The sequence below is a fragment of the Eurypyga helias genome, unplaced genomic scaffold (genome assembly GCF_000690775.1).
Source record: "Eurypyga helias isolate BGI_N326 unplaced genomic scaffold, ASM69077v1 scaffold6311, whole genome shotgun sequence".
Lineage (NCBI taxonomy): Eukaryota > Metazoa > Chordata > Aves > Eurypygiformes > Eurypygidae > Eurypyga > Eurypyga helias.
In genome coordinates this window covers 15,259-28,603 of record NW_010228831.1, presented here as the reverse complement: position 1 = coordinate 28,603, position 13,345 = coordinate 15,259, and the positions used below count along the sequence as shown (strand labels likewise).

General features: G+C 37.3%; 1 protein-coding gene across 1 annotated transcript in view; it reads left to right on the top strand.

Annotated features, from left to right (window-relative positions):
• Positions 1-13,345, top strand: part of LPHN2 (latrophilin 2) — a 73,478-nt gene that overhangs the window by 53,787 nt on the left and 6,346 nt on the right. The window contains exons 16-19 of the mRNA XM_010160154.1: positions 4,971-5,062; positions 6,918-7,086; positions 10,789-10,917; positions 11,329-11,425. Of these exons, the coding sequence (XP_010158456.1) occupies positions 4,971-5,062; positions 6,918-7,086; positions 10,789-10,917; positions 11,329-11,425 (487 nt within the window). The remainder of the gene's footprint in view (positions 1-4,970; positions 5,063-6,917; positions 7,087-10,788; positions 10,918-11,328; positions 11,426-13,345) is intronic.

The following is a 13,345-nucleotide window of genomic DNA, read 5'->3' as shown; positions in this document are numbered from 1 at the left end:
GGTTTTAGAGCTGCATTTGCCAGGTAACAAAAGCTCCGGGGAGTTCAAAAAGGGTCAGAACATGTGCAGTTCAGTTAGGTTACTTCTGAGTGGTGTTTCTGTTCTTCTGTCTTATCATATCCATGTCAGCACTGCAGGCTGTGTGGAACGAATTTTAAGCTGCTAAGCTCAGGCAGACGTGATTCAATTGAGCAGGTTGATGGCTATAAAACAAACAGTGCGCTCCTGTAGTCTGTGGTTAAAGAAGCCGAAGTATTTTGACTTCTGTGTAGACCCAGATTCATTCATAACCAAGGAATGGGTGATGTTGGTTTGCCTCTAATTCAGCTAAAACCACTGGAGTTTGTTTCTTGCAGATGGAGCCAATATATTAGACTACTGAAGGTTGTTTAAGTAAAAATTCCTAGGATGTCCTGTTTCATTAACATAGGAAAGTTTCTTTTTCACCAAGGTTGAGGCATTACTTTACCGAAGTCAGTGGGTATGTACATACAGATGCACACGTAATCTAGCTCCGCATATGAAAATGGACTGTATTTGTAAGCTTATGTATGTAAATAATACATGGATATCTTTAAGTAGTAGACACTTGATAAATGGTATTTATCTGTTGCCCACGGGGAAAATTTATGGCAATGATTGAAAATTCTAGTTTTATTTGGCTACTGATGAATTGTACCTACGACTAATTCCAATCCATTAGTCTTCTGTGCATGTTATTACATCCACTTTTAAAAAAAGTTAATTTGAACTGAAGACACTCCCCATCTCAAAATTACATAAGGTTCAGGTGCCAGAAAGATTGAAGTCCTACTAATACCATTTTTCGTATCCTTTACCTTCTGATTTCCAAACCAGAAATAGCCCTCTGTGTGTTGCCTAGGAAAGAAGCATGATCTTCCACAGTGTTGCATTTGATTATTACCATAAAAATTCTTCAAATTTTATATTTTAATGTAGTTCCTTCTAATTTTTTTGACTATATATATAAAACTGTCTTTTTTTCACTCTATCCAATTATTCTTGTCATACTAATAGATAAGTAGGAAGTGGTATTTAAAAAGGTGCTCTAATTTTTTAACGACTTTTACATACATTTCTAGAATCAGAGTATAGATTTAAGCTAATTCTCTGTGTAATCCATTATTCTGTCTCTTATAGTGGATGATGCATTTTAGAAATTACAGCAAAAACCTAGTATAAACATTCATGAGATACTATAAATCCAAGTTTTCGCTTGTTCTTACCATCTAATGCTTTAGGAGATCTCACATTATAGCTCCACCTACTGTAACTGTGTGTTTTGTCACTCTCAGTATCACAGCAGAATCTTCAAATCTAAACCTGATGCCTGGCCAGACTTAAACTCTTATTTTTAGCCTTTGAAAGATTTGATTTTCAGTTCTGATTCAGTTCTGAAAGTTCAGTTTTGATTTCAGTTTTGATTCAGTTCTGAAAGTTCTGATTTTCAGAAGTGCAGCATGAAAGAGATTTTACTGACTTTGTCAAGGGTATAATTTCATGACCATTTGAGATGTGTCTATGTGTGTGTTTACACAATGTATTTATATTTTTTATTATCATTGAAGGAGAGCAGTGCTGTTCAGGTGCAGATTTTGGTTCATCTGAGGTGGATGCAGCCCAGTTGTCAGGATGAAGCTCAGCCAGTCTTTTATGTTATATGAAGTGATGAGAAAGTCGTCATTGTCAGAGGTCCCTATTTTCCATTCCAAGTTTGCTTTCAAAAGCCCATATTGCCATTCATGTGGGCTTTTAGGTGACCCCAAAGTACTGCATGTTTGTGGTGAACATTCTTCTTAAAGAAGGGTGTCCTACTCAGACCATTTGTCAAGCTTGGAAAATTTCTCCAGATTCATTTCCTTAGATCAGTAGGAGTGCAGTCCTTAACCATTCATGAAACAATTCAGGTTGGAAGGGACTTCAGGAGATCTCTGGTCCAGCCTCCAGCTCAAAACAGGCTCAGCTCTGAGCTCAGACCAGGTTGCTCAGGGCTGAGAAAGCTGTCCTTACAGAAAGTTGGTACAAATGAATGCAAAAGCAGTTTCCTTCTCCGCACACGGATTTCTCACCAAGAAAAGTAATTCAGCCATTCCTTCTAAAAGCAATTGTTCTCCAACAAATTCCCTTCCCGCACTGCTTAGTGTTGTGTGTAACAAAATGGCAGGATGCCAGAAGTCTTTAACTCATAAGTTCCTCCAAAACAACTTCTAGATGAAGAGCAGTAAGGGAGGCAAAAGCAAATCTAAAGAAAGATTGGGTCACAGTATTTGTAAGCGGGCAAAATAGGCTTTTGATAATGATGCAATGTGTAACAGAGATGCCAGCATGTTTGAACAAGTGGCAGACCGTGATCTTTTGGCTCCTGAAACATATGCAATATTTCACAGAAGTTTTGGGGTTCTGTACCTGAATTAGAATTAAAGTGTCTTCTAAGTAACTGCCCTGTACAGTTACTCCCTAGTCCAGCAAGGATATATACAGACAGAGCGTAAAACCTGCTTAATAGGCTGGAGCTTGGCTCAGGCTGTGGGTAAGGCTGTTTCTGCTTGCATGTCACCAGAGGAACCTCAGTATGTAAATACAATCTTTTGTTTTTCATATGTCAGACCAGCACTTCAGTCGTACAAAGAATCAAAGGATAAAAACCTCTCATTTCATAAGGCAGTCATTTATGGGCTAAGCCATGTCTATGAGTTTTTGATCCAAGAAGTATGTTGCTGCTACAATACAGGATACTCCAGGGTAGCTACTTAGGCAAGGATTAGCTTCCAGCTGTGCTGTAAATACTATTCTGAACTGGATTGTGCACTTGTGGTCGCATATATTGCAGCTAAAGTTGATTTGCATGTTAGGATTGGCATGAGGCATGTCTCTTAGCTCTTAATCTGTTTGTTTTCACAAAAAAAAGTAAATTGAAGTTAAATTTTTTTTAAGCAGGCTGGAGAAGTTCATGTTATGTCAGCTACCAAAATGTGCAAGAAACTTTTTCAAATACTGAAGAAGAAAGGCTGTCTGGAAAGGCATGGAACTGGGGGTCAGGTCACATGCAAAGCCCCTGTCCTTTGTCTGGTGCAAAGGCCAGGGAGAGTAGCAACTTACAGTCTCGCCCAAGGAGCTTACACAGTACAGTGGAAACCTAGATAAGAGGAACAAAATGATCACAATGATATAATTGTTTCTCAACTGGTTAGTCATTACCTATAAGGAGCATAAAAGGTAATCGACAGGGTCATGAGATATTGATGCTTCTGTTACATTTTGCAGCAATGGAAATCATGCTTAACCTACACCATGTACATAACTCCACTTGAGGGTGTTTTCTGTCAGTTCTTGAAGCAGAGACAGAAATAAATTAGACAAGCTTATTTTTGTTATTTGTATCACATACACTTTTTGTATTAATCTCAAGATACAGTTGTAAAAATGTTTTAGTTTGAATTAGGACTGATGAGGTCAAAAGCTGCCAAAACCTGTTCTGGTGTTGAGAAATGCATTGTAGTTCATACTGTCCATCCTGATTTTGAGACAGCAGCAGCAGTGGTAACTTGATTGCTCTTAGCAGTAGGAATTATTTCCATAATACATGTCTTTATTGACTGATCAAAGCCTTCAAAATACTCCTCTTTTCTAGATTGTTAAAACTTGGTCTTTATTAGGATTTGAGTGACGTTTCTAACCATTGTGGCACAGCTGTAGGAACACATCTGGTATGAACTGCTATCCCTAGTGTTACAAAAATTGTAAAGATTTTGATGCTGTCTCAAACCAGAGACTCCCCAGAATGAAGTAGTGGGCTTTGATCAGCCTGCATCAGTCACCATTTCAGATCTATATGAAAGATTGTAAGAATGGGGTTATAATCTGTCTAATAAATGTGTTAGGAGGTTGTCCAAGCATGTTCTCCCATCTTCTCTTAGCTGTTGGTTCAACCATTTCTTGTGGACCATTGACCATAAGGATGTATGTCTTCTCCCTGAGAGGACAGCTCTTACTGCTTTCAAACATAAGATTTCATTTTAATTGTCTGCATGATATAGGACAGCACATGCTAATTAAAGTAACTATACCACTTTTCAACCCATATTCTACAGGCATCCTTGTATTTGGCTTACCTATGCTCTTCGGATGCTTTGAAATCAATAGGAGAAAGGCACCTAGCGTCTTTGATATCTGTGATTCTGTTTCACAATAGGAAAACTATAAAAAATGCCTTCCCCAGTGTTACCTATATGAATGAAACAACAAGAATAAGACAGCGTAGTGCTTCCCTTCAAGTGGCATGCAGTCTCACTTCGACAGAATCCAGACTACAAAGGGAGAGGGGCCAGGAGGAGGGTGCAACACCAGCACATGTCTGTGGCACTGTTAGGTTTGATGCATTTGCTACGTCTTTGTGTTTCTTTCTCTTTTTCCCTTTCTTTTTCTTTTTTTGTTGCATTTAAGCTGTTTTCAAGACCCCAGTGGGATTTGTGAGAACAAAAGGGAATAAAAAAAAAAGAAAGGGAGAAACCAGCAAAGGCAAAAAACATTCCAGAAGCAGGACGAAGTGATAAAAACCCAAATTGTATAGTACAGTAAAGGGGTAACCATAGTCCTTGGAGGAAGTCTGAGATGGGGAACAGGGCCAGAGGTAGCAGGCAAAGATGAACAGCGTCTGAGCACAACATGCTGGAAGACAGAGCTAGACTGACAGTGACAAGTGCTGGACATAAGCTAAATACAGTGATTCATGATGAGGAAGAGAATTTGGGAAATTACGTGAAACAAGGACTTCTAACTCTTTTTCCCTCTCATCTGTATTTGCAATCACCTTTTTCAGACTGATACAGCTACCCAGTTTCACTACATATTTGAAAATAAACTACCCGGTTTTTGTTTAGTCTGTAACACCGTCATTATTCAGCCTATTACTTGAAGTAGTTTAATTTCATTCTTATCTGTTTTGACAGCTGAATCTTATCTTCCTGGTGATCACATTGTGCAAAATGGTGAAGCACTCAAACACTTTGAAACCAGACTCTAGCAGGTTGGAAAACATTAAGTAAGTGCTTTGTGTTCAAGTATGAGAACTATGATTATTTTCTGATTGCTGAACTGATTGAAAGCTACTCTCCATTAGGAGCACATGCCATTGTCTCCCAGCAACTGCAGATGTCAATTAGAAGCAAACAGCCAATCCTGCTTTCGTCACATTGTTGCTGTAATGTCACAAACGCCGGTCAAAATTAGATAATTTCAGCCTGGAACTAGTGCCAAGAAACTGTTTCACGGAAATGCCACAGCACTGTAGTAATTTCATTTGCATTTAAAATGCAGTTCAAAAATGATGTTCCTGTTTGCATGGCTGATATGATTATATTAAGTTTGTTTTGTTAAATGACTTTTTGATTTAGGGATTCTGAGCAGTTTTTACTCGTAATCCTGTTCTCCCAAGAGAATGGACTCTATTATTATTGTTAACTTGAAGATTATCTGCTGTTTTCATGCTAATTTAACAAATGTTTACTTTATCATGGTGCTGTACTGCAGTATTTCTTTTGCAGAGTAATATAAGTAGTATATAATTAACAAGGCTTTGGCAGCTCTTGCTTCGCTAGATAGTCTTTTACTTCATTCTGTATAGCTTTACATTGTTCTAAAGGTTTTTGTTGCCAACACTGAAGGGTTGGATGTGAAAAGGGCCTTAAAGTTTTGCTTTGAATGTTGAGAATGGCGTAGGGAGAATTTCCGTAAGGCTGACACTGTGAACTAGATGTTCTAGATAGGTCAGTATCAGCTTCATTGCATGTTGCATGATGAGAGAGAGCGCTAATCTTTAGCATCTCTCTCTTTTCTTCCTTTTCCTCTTTCTGTCTTCTCATCCACACCAGTAATTACCGTGTTTGTGATGGCTACTATAATACGGACTTACCTGGGTAAGATAGAACCCTACATTAACAAATTTCTAGCATGATTTTTAACTTTACAAACTCAGTCAATATTGTGGCTTTCCCTTAATTTTAATTAACTACTTTTGAGATACCTGATTTGCTAAAGAATTTTTAACTACTATATGCCTTTATAATTTTAAATTGCTTGCCTCTGCATTTTGAATTTCCTAATTTTGACTAATTTTTATAGACAATTAAAATGCTCTTATTAATTTCTGTTTCAATTCTGTCTAATAATTTTGTTTCTCTTTTCTGCTTATAATGCTTTCTAGCTATGAAGATAATAAGCCATTTATCAAGTAAGATCATTAGTTAGATGTGGAATTCACTGACTAAATTCCCTTTCCCTTTCATTCTGTGCCGTTCTCTACAATTCCTTTTCCTTAACTTATTCATGATGCAATCTTTTTTAGACTGTTCTGTAGAGCAATATCCATATTTTTGTCACATTTCAGCAGGGTTTCTTCGTGCGGAAGTTAGATCATCTAGCTTCAGTTTAGCTGAGTTTATCAGAGCATTAAAGATTTGGGCTCTAGGCTTTTAATCTGCTGTTTAACCTTTGTGCATTTGTGTTACATTATTTGGTGTCAGAGGGCAGCACCACTGTTTAAAATCTATGGTGTGATTAGTGACTAAGCCAGATTTATCAGTCTCTTTTGTAAAAGCAGATAAAGCAATGGAGTAGCTGGGGCTTCTGCTATACTTCTGCATTTCAAAATAGTTTTGACATCCTATGCAGTTCTTGAGAAAGAAAAAGGTCATATCTACTCTTGTTGTTTTCACTGGAGACTAAGAGTACCAAATGGAATTGTTCTTTCTTTAATAGATAAAAGGTTAAACCCAAGGAATTTTTACATTTGAATATGAACCTAGTAAAAGTCAACTGCAGGAACTGAAATGTTAATATCGGATTTGGCAAAATGCATTCTCATAAGTAATGTTACTAAAATTAATTTTCTTTTACAGATCCTGGGTCCTGGGTGCATTTGCTCTCCTGTGTCTCCTTGGCCTAACATGGTCATTTGGCCTGCTGTTTATCAATGAAGGAACTGTTGTGATGACGTATCTCTTCACAGTGTTTAATGCTTTCCAAGGAATGTTTATTTTCATCTTTCATTGTGCCCTTCAAAAGAAAGTAAGTAAGTTACTGAAAACACAGATGTGTGCTCCCTAACTTGTAAAAATACCATACCACATATATTTCTTTAAAAAATAGACAAAAACCCAGCAATGTCAAGAACTGGAATATTTTGAAGTAGTGTGAGGAAGATTCAAAAATTATTAAACTTGGATTCACCAGCAGTTCTTGCTCTGTCTGCTTTTGGGAGTCACGTAACTGATCTGTAGGCTGGGTGGGTTAAAAATGGATGCAGCATTGCCAACTGGCCCTTGAAAAGTTTTGAGACTTTGGAAAGAAAACTCCTATAGAGAATGTTCTATTTAATATTGGTAACGTGGTACGTATTAGTCTGGACTTAGAGCCAAAAGTCCTTTATGTGCACATGAAAAAAAATCCTGCCTCTGCTGCAGCACTGCAAACAAAGGGTCATTTACAGTATCAGCCCATCTCAGCCTGGAAACTCTCTCTCTTTCTCAGATCAAGGCAGAGGGCCTCTCCTGAGATCCCATTATGCTGCCATAAAAAGCTATGGGTGGTAGGCAGGGATTGTACTATGAGTGCTCATTCATTACGGAACCGAGAGAGATCTAAAAATTAACTTTATCATGAACTTCAACAAACCTTAGAAAAAAGTAGTCATTAACGCTAGACAGCTGCTAACCAGGGGGTTTCCAAAGATGCTAGCATGACTACTTTTTTCCAAGTGTTTGCCTCAGCCAGCAGCCCAATAGTTTTGTGCTCTTAACTGGAAAAAATGGAATCCCCTGGCAAGAGCCTTCCCTCTCTTGAGTGGGATATACTAAATTAATTTTGATCCTCTTCGCCTGATGAGAGCAGAGGAGTCCAGAAGGAGCAGATCTTCTGGGGAGAGGGAAGGCTTGCATGGGAAAGAGGAGCAAACAGGAGAGAAGGAAGTGAAGGGCGCAGCCGTGTTCAGTTCTCTGGGTTTCCTGCACCCCTCCTCTTCCCCAGACTGAGGGTGGAGACTGCTTCCAACGATGCCTTAGGGCTGGTTTAGTGAAGGACAAAAGAAAAAAAGCTCAGAGCTTGTGTCAGAAGGCATAGCAAACGAAAGTAATGAGAGTTGAGAGGAAGGTAAAACATCCAAACATCCCGCCCAAATAACCATAAAATCCTGCACTTGCAAATACCCAATTTGCAATATTTGGATTGTAAACACTTTTACCTGTTTTAGGCTGGAGACATAGCAATTATTAACTCCCATTGTAATTAGCTCACCAGAGACATAATTAACTGATATTTATAAAATGGTTTGAGACAACTGGAGAAGTCATTGCTGTGTAAGTACAAAACTCACATTCTTGCATGTTCTCAACTGTACCAGCTCTAAGAGTATCAGCATCTCTAAACTTGGTACAGACAATGGCATTCAGCCTTGTTTTAGGAAAAGATCTGGTGGACAGAAAGAATTTTATCCAGATGAACACGGCACTCCTCTCATTTTGAGAGAAAAAAAACACACTTAAGAGAGGAGCCTGAGAAGAGAGAGAAGAAATGCAAACATTCCTATAATGCAAATAATTTCTAGATTAGGGTTTCATATAATGTTGACCTTTCTATGACTTTACTGGACTTGAAAATCAAAAACAGATTCCTTTTTTCGTTCTTTTTACACCTGTGCATTGTTTTTATATTAAGTGGAGTCAGCAAAAAAAAAATATTAAAATACCAGTCGAGTGTGAAAAAACATAACCTAGAGCAATAAGATTTATACCTGAAAGAATGTTAAAGCTGCCATTTAAGATTTTTAAGTTTTGATGCCTTTGACTGGATATCATCCTATCCTCTGCATCGCTAATGTAGTCTTTTTATTCTGTTATTACTAGTTGGTCACTAAACTGAACAGAGAAATAGAATTGTGAAAGTGAAAACTATTATGTTTCCAGTTCTGACAGGATGATAGTGCTGTTGCTTCTATCAGTTTCCAACAAGCTATAATTTAGAAATAATGACAGTGGAATGCACAGTACTGACAGATAATGTACATTCACTTCAATATAGGCATTAGGCAAAACCAGCCCTGGAGGGTGGCATTTGGGTAAAAATACAGTTTTGATTGCTATTGTCTCTACCGTGTAGTGGTTTGGAGCATTTAATATCCATTAGTGTTCAGGAAGGTATTTTCTTAGGTATTATACCATCTAGTGATGATATATATATATAGACTTAGGTTTTTCAGACTACAGAGTTAAAGATTATAATTCTATGTCCATGCATTTCTGTTACCATTTTTGTGTGTCTTTTCTGCTGACATAGATAGGGGTTCATTTAAGTATATATACCTTATACTTTTGGAAAAAGATGAGTTATTGTCCCTAGCTTGAAGTTAAGGCACTAACTGTTCAAATTTTCTTCAACCTTGTGGTTTATAGAAACATCACAGTATGTATTCTGTGGATAAAATTCTTGTAATATTGGAAACAGCACATGGCATATATAAATCCACATTAGAAGCTTTCTGCCTTTTCCCATCTCCTCTTTTTACATACCCCTAACTTTTTTCCATCCAGTATATTCAAAGGTCAAGCAGAATTTACAGATTAGCTGAAATCCCACTTTTCCTAGAAATTTAGGAGTCTTATTGATGTAGAAGTGACAGTTAGATTCCCAAGTATCTGGTGGAAAATTGACGTATTTAGGCTTAGCGCATCTTTAAAAATTTTAATCCACTGTGTCCTTTCAGTGATGGTGTCATGTTGCCGAGATGTGTATGCACACTTCTGTTGTCTGAAAGTAGCAGTCAGTGTAGCAGTCACCAAATAGGTAAATTAACCCTGATTACTTTCATGGCAAATGTTAACACACATAAATTACAAAAACTAAAGTTTCCAGTAGGTCACTGGAGACATAGGGTGAACAAATGCAGGTCAGATACTGGTATCATTAATTAATTTTGTTGCTCTATCAGACAGAAATCTCATCTACATAGGCGAATTCAGATTTCTGGGTTAAGCAAAGACAGTACTAAGGACTTTTTTGGTCCTAAAAATGAAAGATGCTTCATTTCCCAGCCTTAATGGTTCAAAATTTGACTCTGAAACACTGACAGTGCCTCCATCAGCGTAGCTGGCGCTCTACCTGGAGCAGGGCAGGGACGTTTGTGAGCTTTCTACAGTCCCGTAGCAGGTGTGACCATATCAGCAGTAGCTGTTTGAGTAACAGACTAATGCTGTATGAAGATGCCTTCATAGTCAGTGCAGGTTTTGCACACTTTCTGGGAAGGGATAACTTAGTGGGCAGTACCAAGGAGTGCATGGGCTAGTTACCTCAGCCCTTCTTGCACACTAAGGTGGGAAGATAAGCTTTCTGTGGTTTCTGCACCAAATGCTCATATAAAAAGGAATGTTTTCAGCCGCCATTCAATTCAGGTAAACTTAACTATAGTAATCTGCAATATGAAGATGAAATAAAAGAAACCCCAGAAGTAACTCAGTAATGATTATTCAGGCATATCTAAATGAAGTGCTTGCATACCTTGGAAATAATGGGTTCAGGAATCCTGGATATCTGATAATGCCACAGTTAAGTAGGGAAAAATACCTGATTTTGCTAACAGCCAAAAATTAAATAGACAAGTGTGATCTATTTGTTTCAAAAGTGTGTGAGTAGTTTCAATGCAAAGTTCATGTCTTTTTGCCAGCAGAGATATTTGACACTACTTTTTGTGCTAAGCAATTTTTTTTTGGTCCTCCATAGGTACGTAAGGAATATGGCAAGTGCTTCCGACATTCCTACTGCTGTGGTGGACTGCCAACTGAGAGTCCTCACAGTTCAGTGAAGGCATCAACAACAAGAACTAGTGCTCGCTATTCATCTGGCACTCAGGTAACAAAGATTTTGACAGCTTATTTTAATTAACCTTATTTATAAAAAGCCTACTGAGATGAGTTCCAATCAGAAGCACTAATTGCTTTCTCAGTATTATCATTTAGATTGCAAATACATACTTCTAGATAGTAGAATTGATCTTTTTAAACATTTCCTATTACTTTAGTCTAATATAAACACCTTATTTTTCTTGTAATTAGGGGTGGTTTATAGGATGGCTTATACCACCATGTTTCATCTAAATGAAGTTTAATAAATTAGAGTTTTAATAACACAAGGAGTTTCACTACATGCTAGAAGAATGGCTTTCTTTAGGACAAAACACCAATATTCTACATAATCACAATAAGTAGGAAAAAATCGTTTTGTAACTTACTGTGCTTGTGTCTCACTGCTTTATGTTAACAGAGTCGTATAAGGAGGATGTGGAATGACACTGTGAGAAAACAATCTGAATCATCTTTTATCTCAGGTGACATCAACAGCACTTCAACACTTAATCAAGGTCAGTCACTGGGAACATTTCAGTTGTAGAAGCCTTAAATTTTATACAGATTTATATCATTTAACACAGGAGAATTGAAAAGAATGTTTTGAAAGAAAAATCTGGAACAAATGTTTTCTAAAAGCAGAGTTTTAAAGTCATTCACCAGCACATTTTAAAACTGTGTTCCCTCAGCTGGCCCCCTGCTATAGAAGTTGAATTCCTCCATTTGTGGGAATGTATTTAAATAAGTTTCATCAATAATTTAACTTAAAAGCAAGATCATAATTTTAAATATTTCCTAACCTTTATAGGTTAAATCTGAAACAGAAAGAGTGCACTAACATTTTAATGCGTATTTGACTACGATTTTTAGGTGCAGAAATTTTCCCAGTGAAATCTAATTGATATCATTTATATGCAAAAGATGTTTGTAAAGCATTTATCTTTTCTGATTCAAAGAGCATCGTGTCACATGGGATAGAATCCAGATTTTCAGACACAGAGCACCCAAAACTCCAAATTTCTCAGCTCAAATAAACGTTGATATCTGTAACCTCATTCCCATGTCCAGTAAGAAGACAAGGGTGTTGAGGCAGAATGTCCCTTCCTTTCTCCCCTCCCCCTGTGTTTTTTTAAGGCAGTCTGAGCTAGCAGTGGAGGGAAGACAGCTCTATGCAAGTCAAGCTCAAAGCCTGTGCCTCCTCCCTACCAGAAAAACACGTAACCCTGACCTCACTACAACCAGTTCCTGCTAAAGTCAGAAAGTTTCAAACAGAAAATTCACCGCCAGGACTGCTGTAAAGCCCTCACCAACCACAGCTAGCAGATTTCCCTCCCTTGTCTTCTTTCAAGATTTGGTATCAGGGATGTGTACTTAACTCATATTTATTTTGGAAGTAAGAAGTGTGGTATTTTGCAAAAGAAAAGATTCAGAAAGCATTGTTCTATTTTTGCTACTTGGCATATAGAAAGTGGGCAAGACCTATGTGTCTCACTGCACCCCCGATCTGACTCTGGCAAAATCAAAATTGAGTCACTGCTTCTAAGTAGAAAATGTATATTTTTCATGCCCCAGAAAGAAGTGCATTCCCTTCCAATGTCTTATTAAAATCCCATAAATACATTATATGTAGGAGTCTGGGATTTAACTCTGTTTGGTGTCTGACTCCTGAGGTTTGCTCTAACCGTGTTGCACCCTCAGTTAATTCAGATTTTAACAGAGGTCTTGGAAGCTTCTCCGTGTTCTGGTCTGAAGTCACTGGAGATGCACTGCCATGATTAGAAAAATTGGTATCATTTGTATTCAGTTATAATATTGGCACTATCTAAATGATACATACGTATTAGTGTAATTTAGTAATTAATGGCAAGTGTCATTTTTCATTTAAGATACGACTCCAGCTTTTAAAGGTGACAAAAAGTTTGGATTGAAAACAATTCTTAACTATAAATTACAGGTGATAATTGAAAAACAAGATCAAACATAGAACACAAAACAGCCCAAGCAAAATATATTTCAGCTAGCATTCCTAGTAATAAGTAAATTACAACTGAAAAATCTATAATAAAACCTTTTTAGTTGTTCACTGGTAGAACTTTCAAGAGACATTAGCATAATCAGGCAATAATTCGCTGAATCTTAGAATTTTTTGCTCATTTCTGCTACCAAATATGTATGATAGTTCAAAAGCATTAATATTTGCAGTATGTACTATCTTTTTGTTGCCAAATAAAAATACGCATCCTATAAAAATATAGCCGGCTCTTTAGTTATCCTTGGGTCTGTAATACACTGATCCTTGATACACTGCTGTGCAATTCAATAGCGAAGAAAGTGGAATTTTACCTTAATGAAATGTCTAAAGTAAGTTTTAAATCACAGAATTTTGTGGTTTCATATTTTTCAGTCATTATTCCAACCCATTTTTCTTGCAGTAC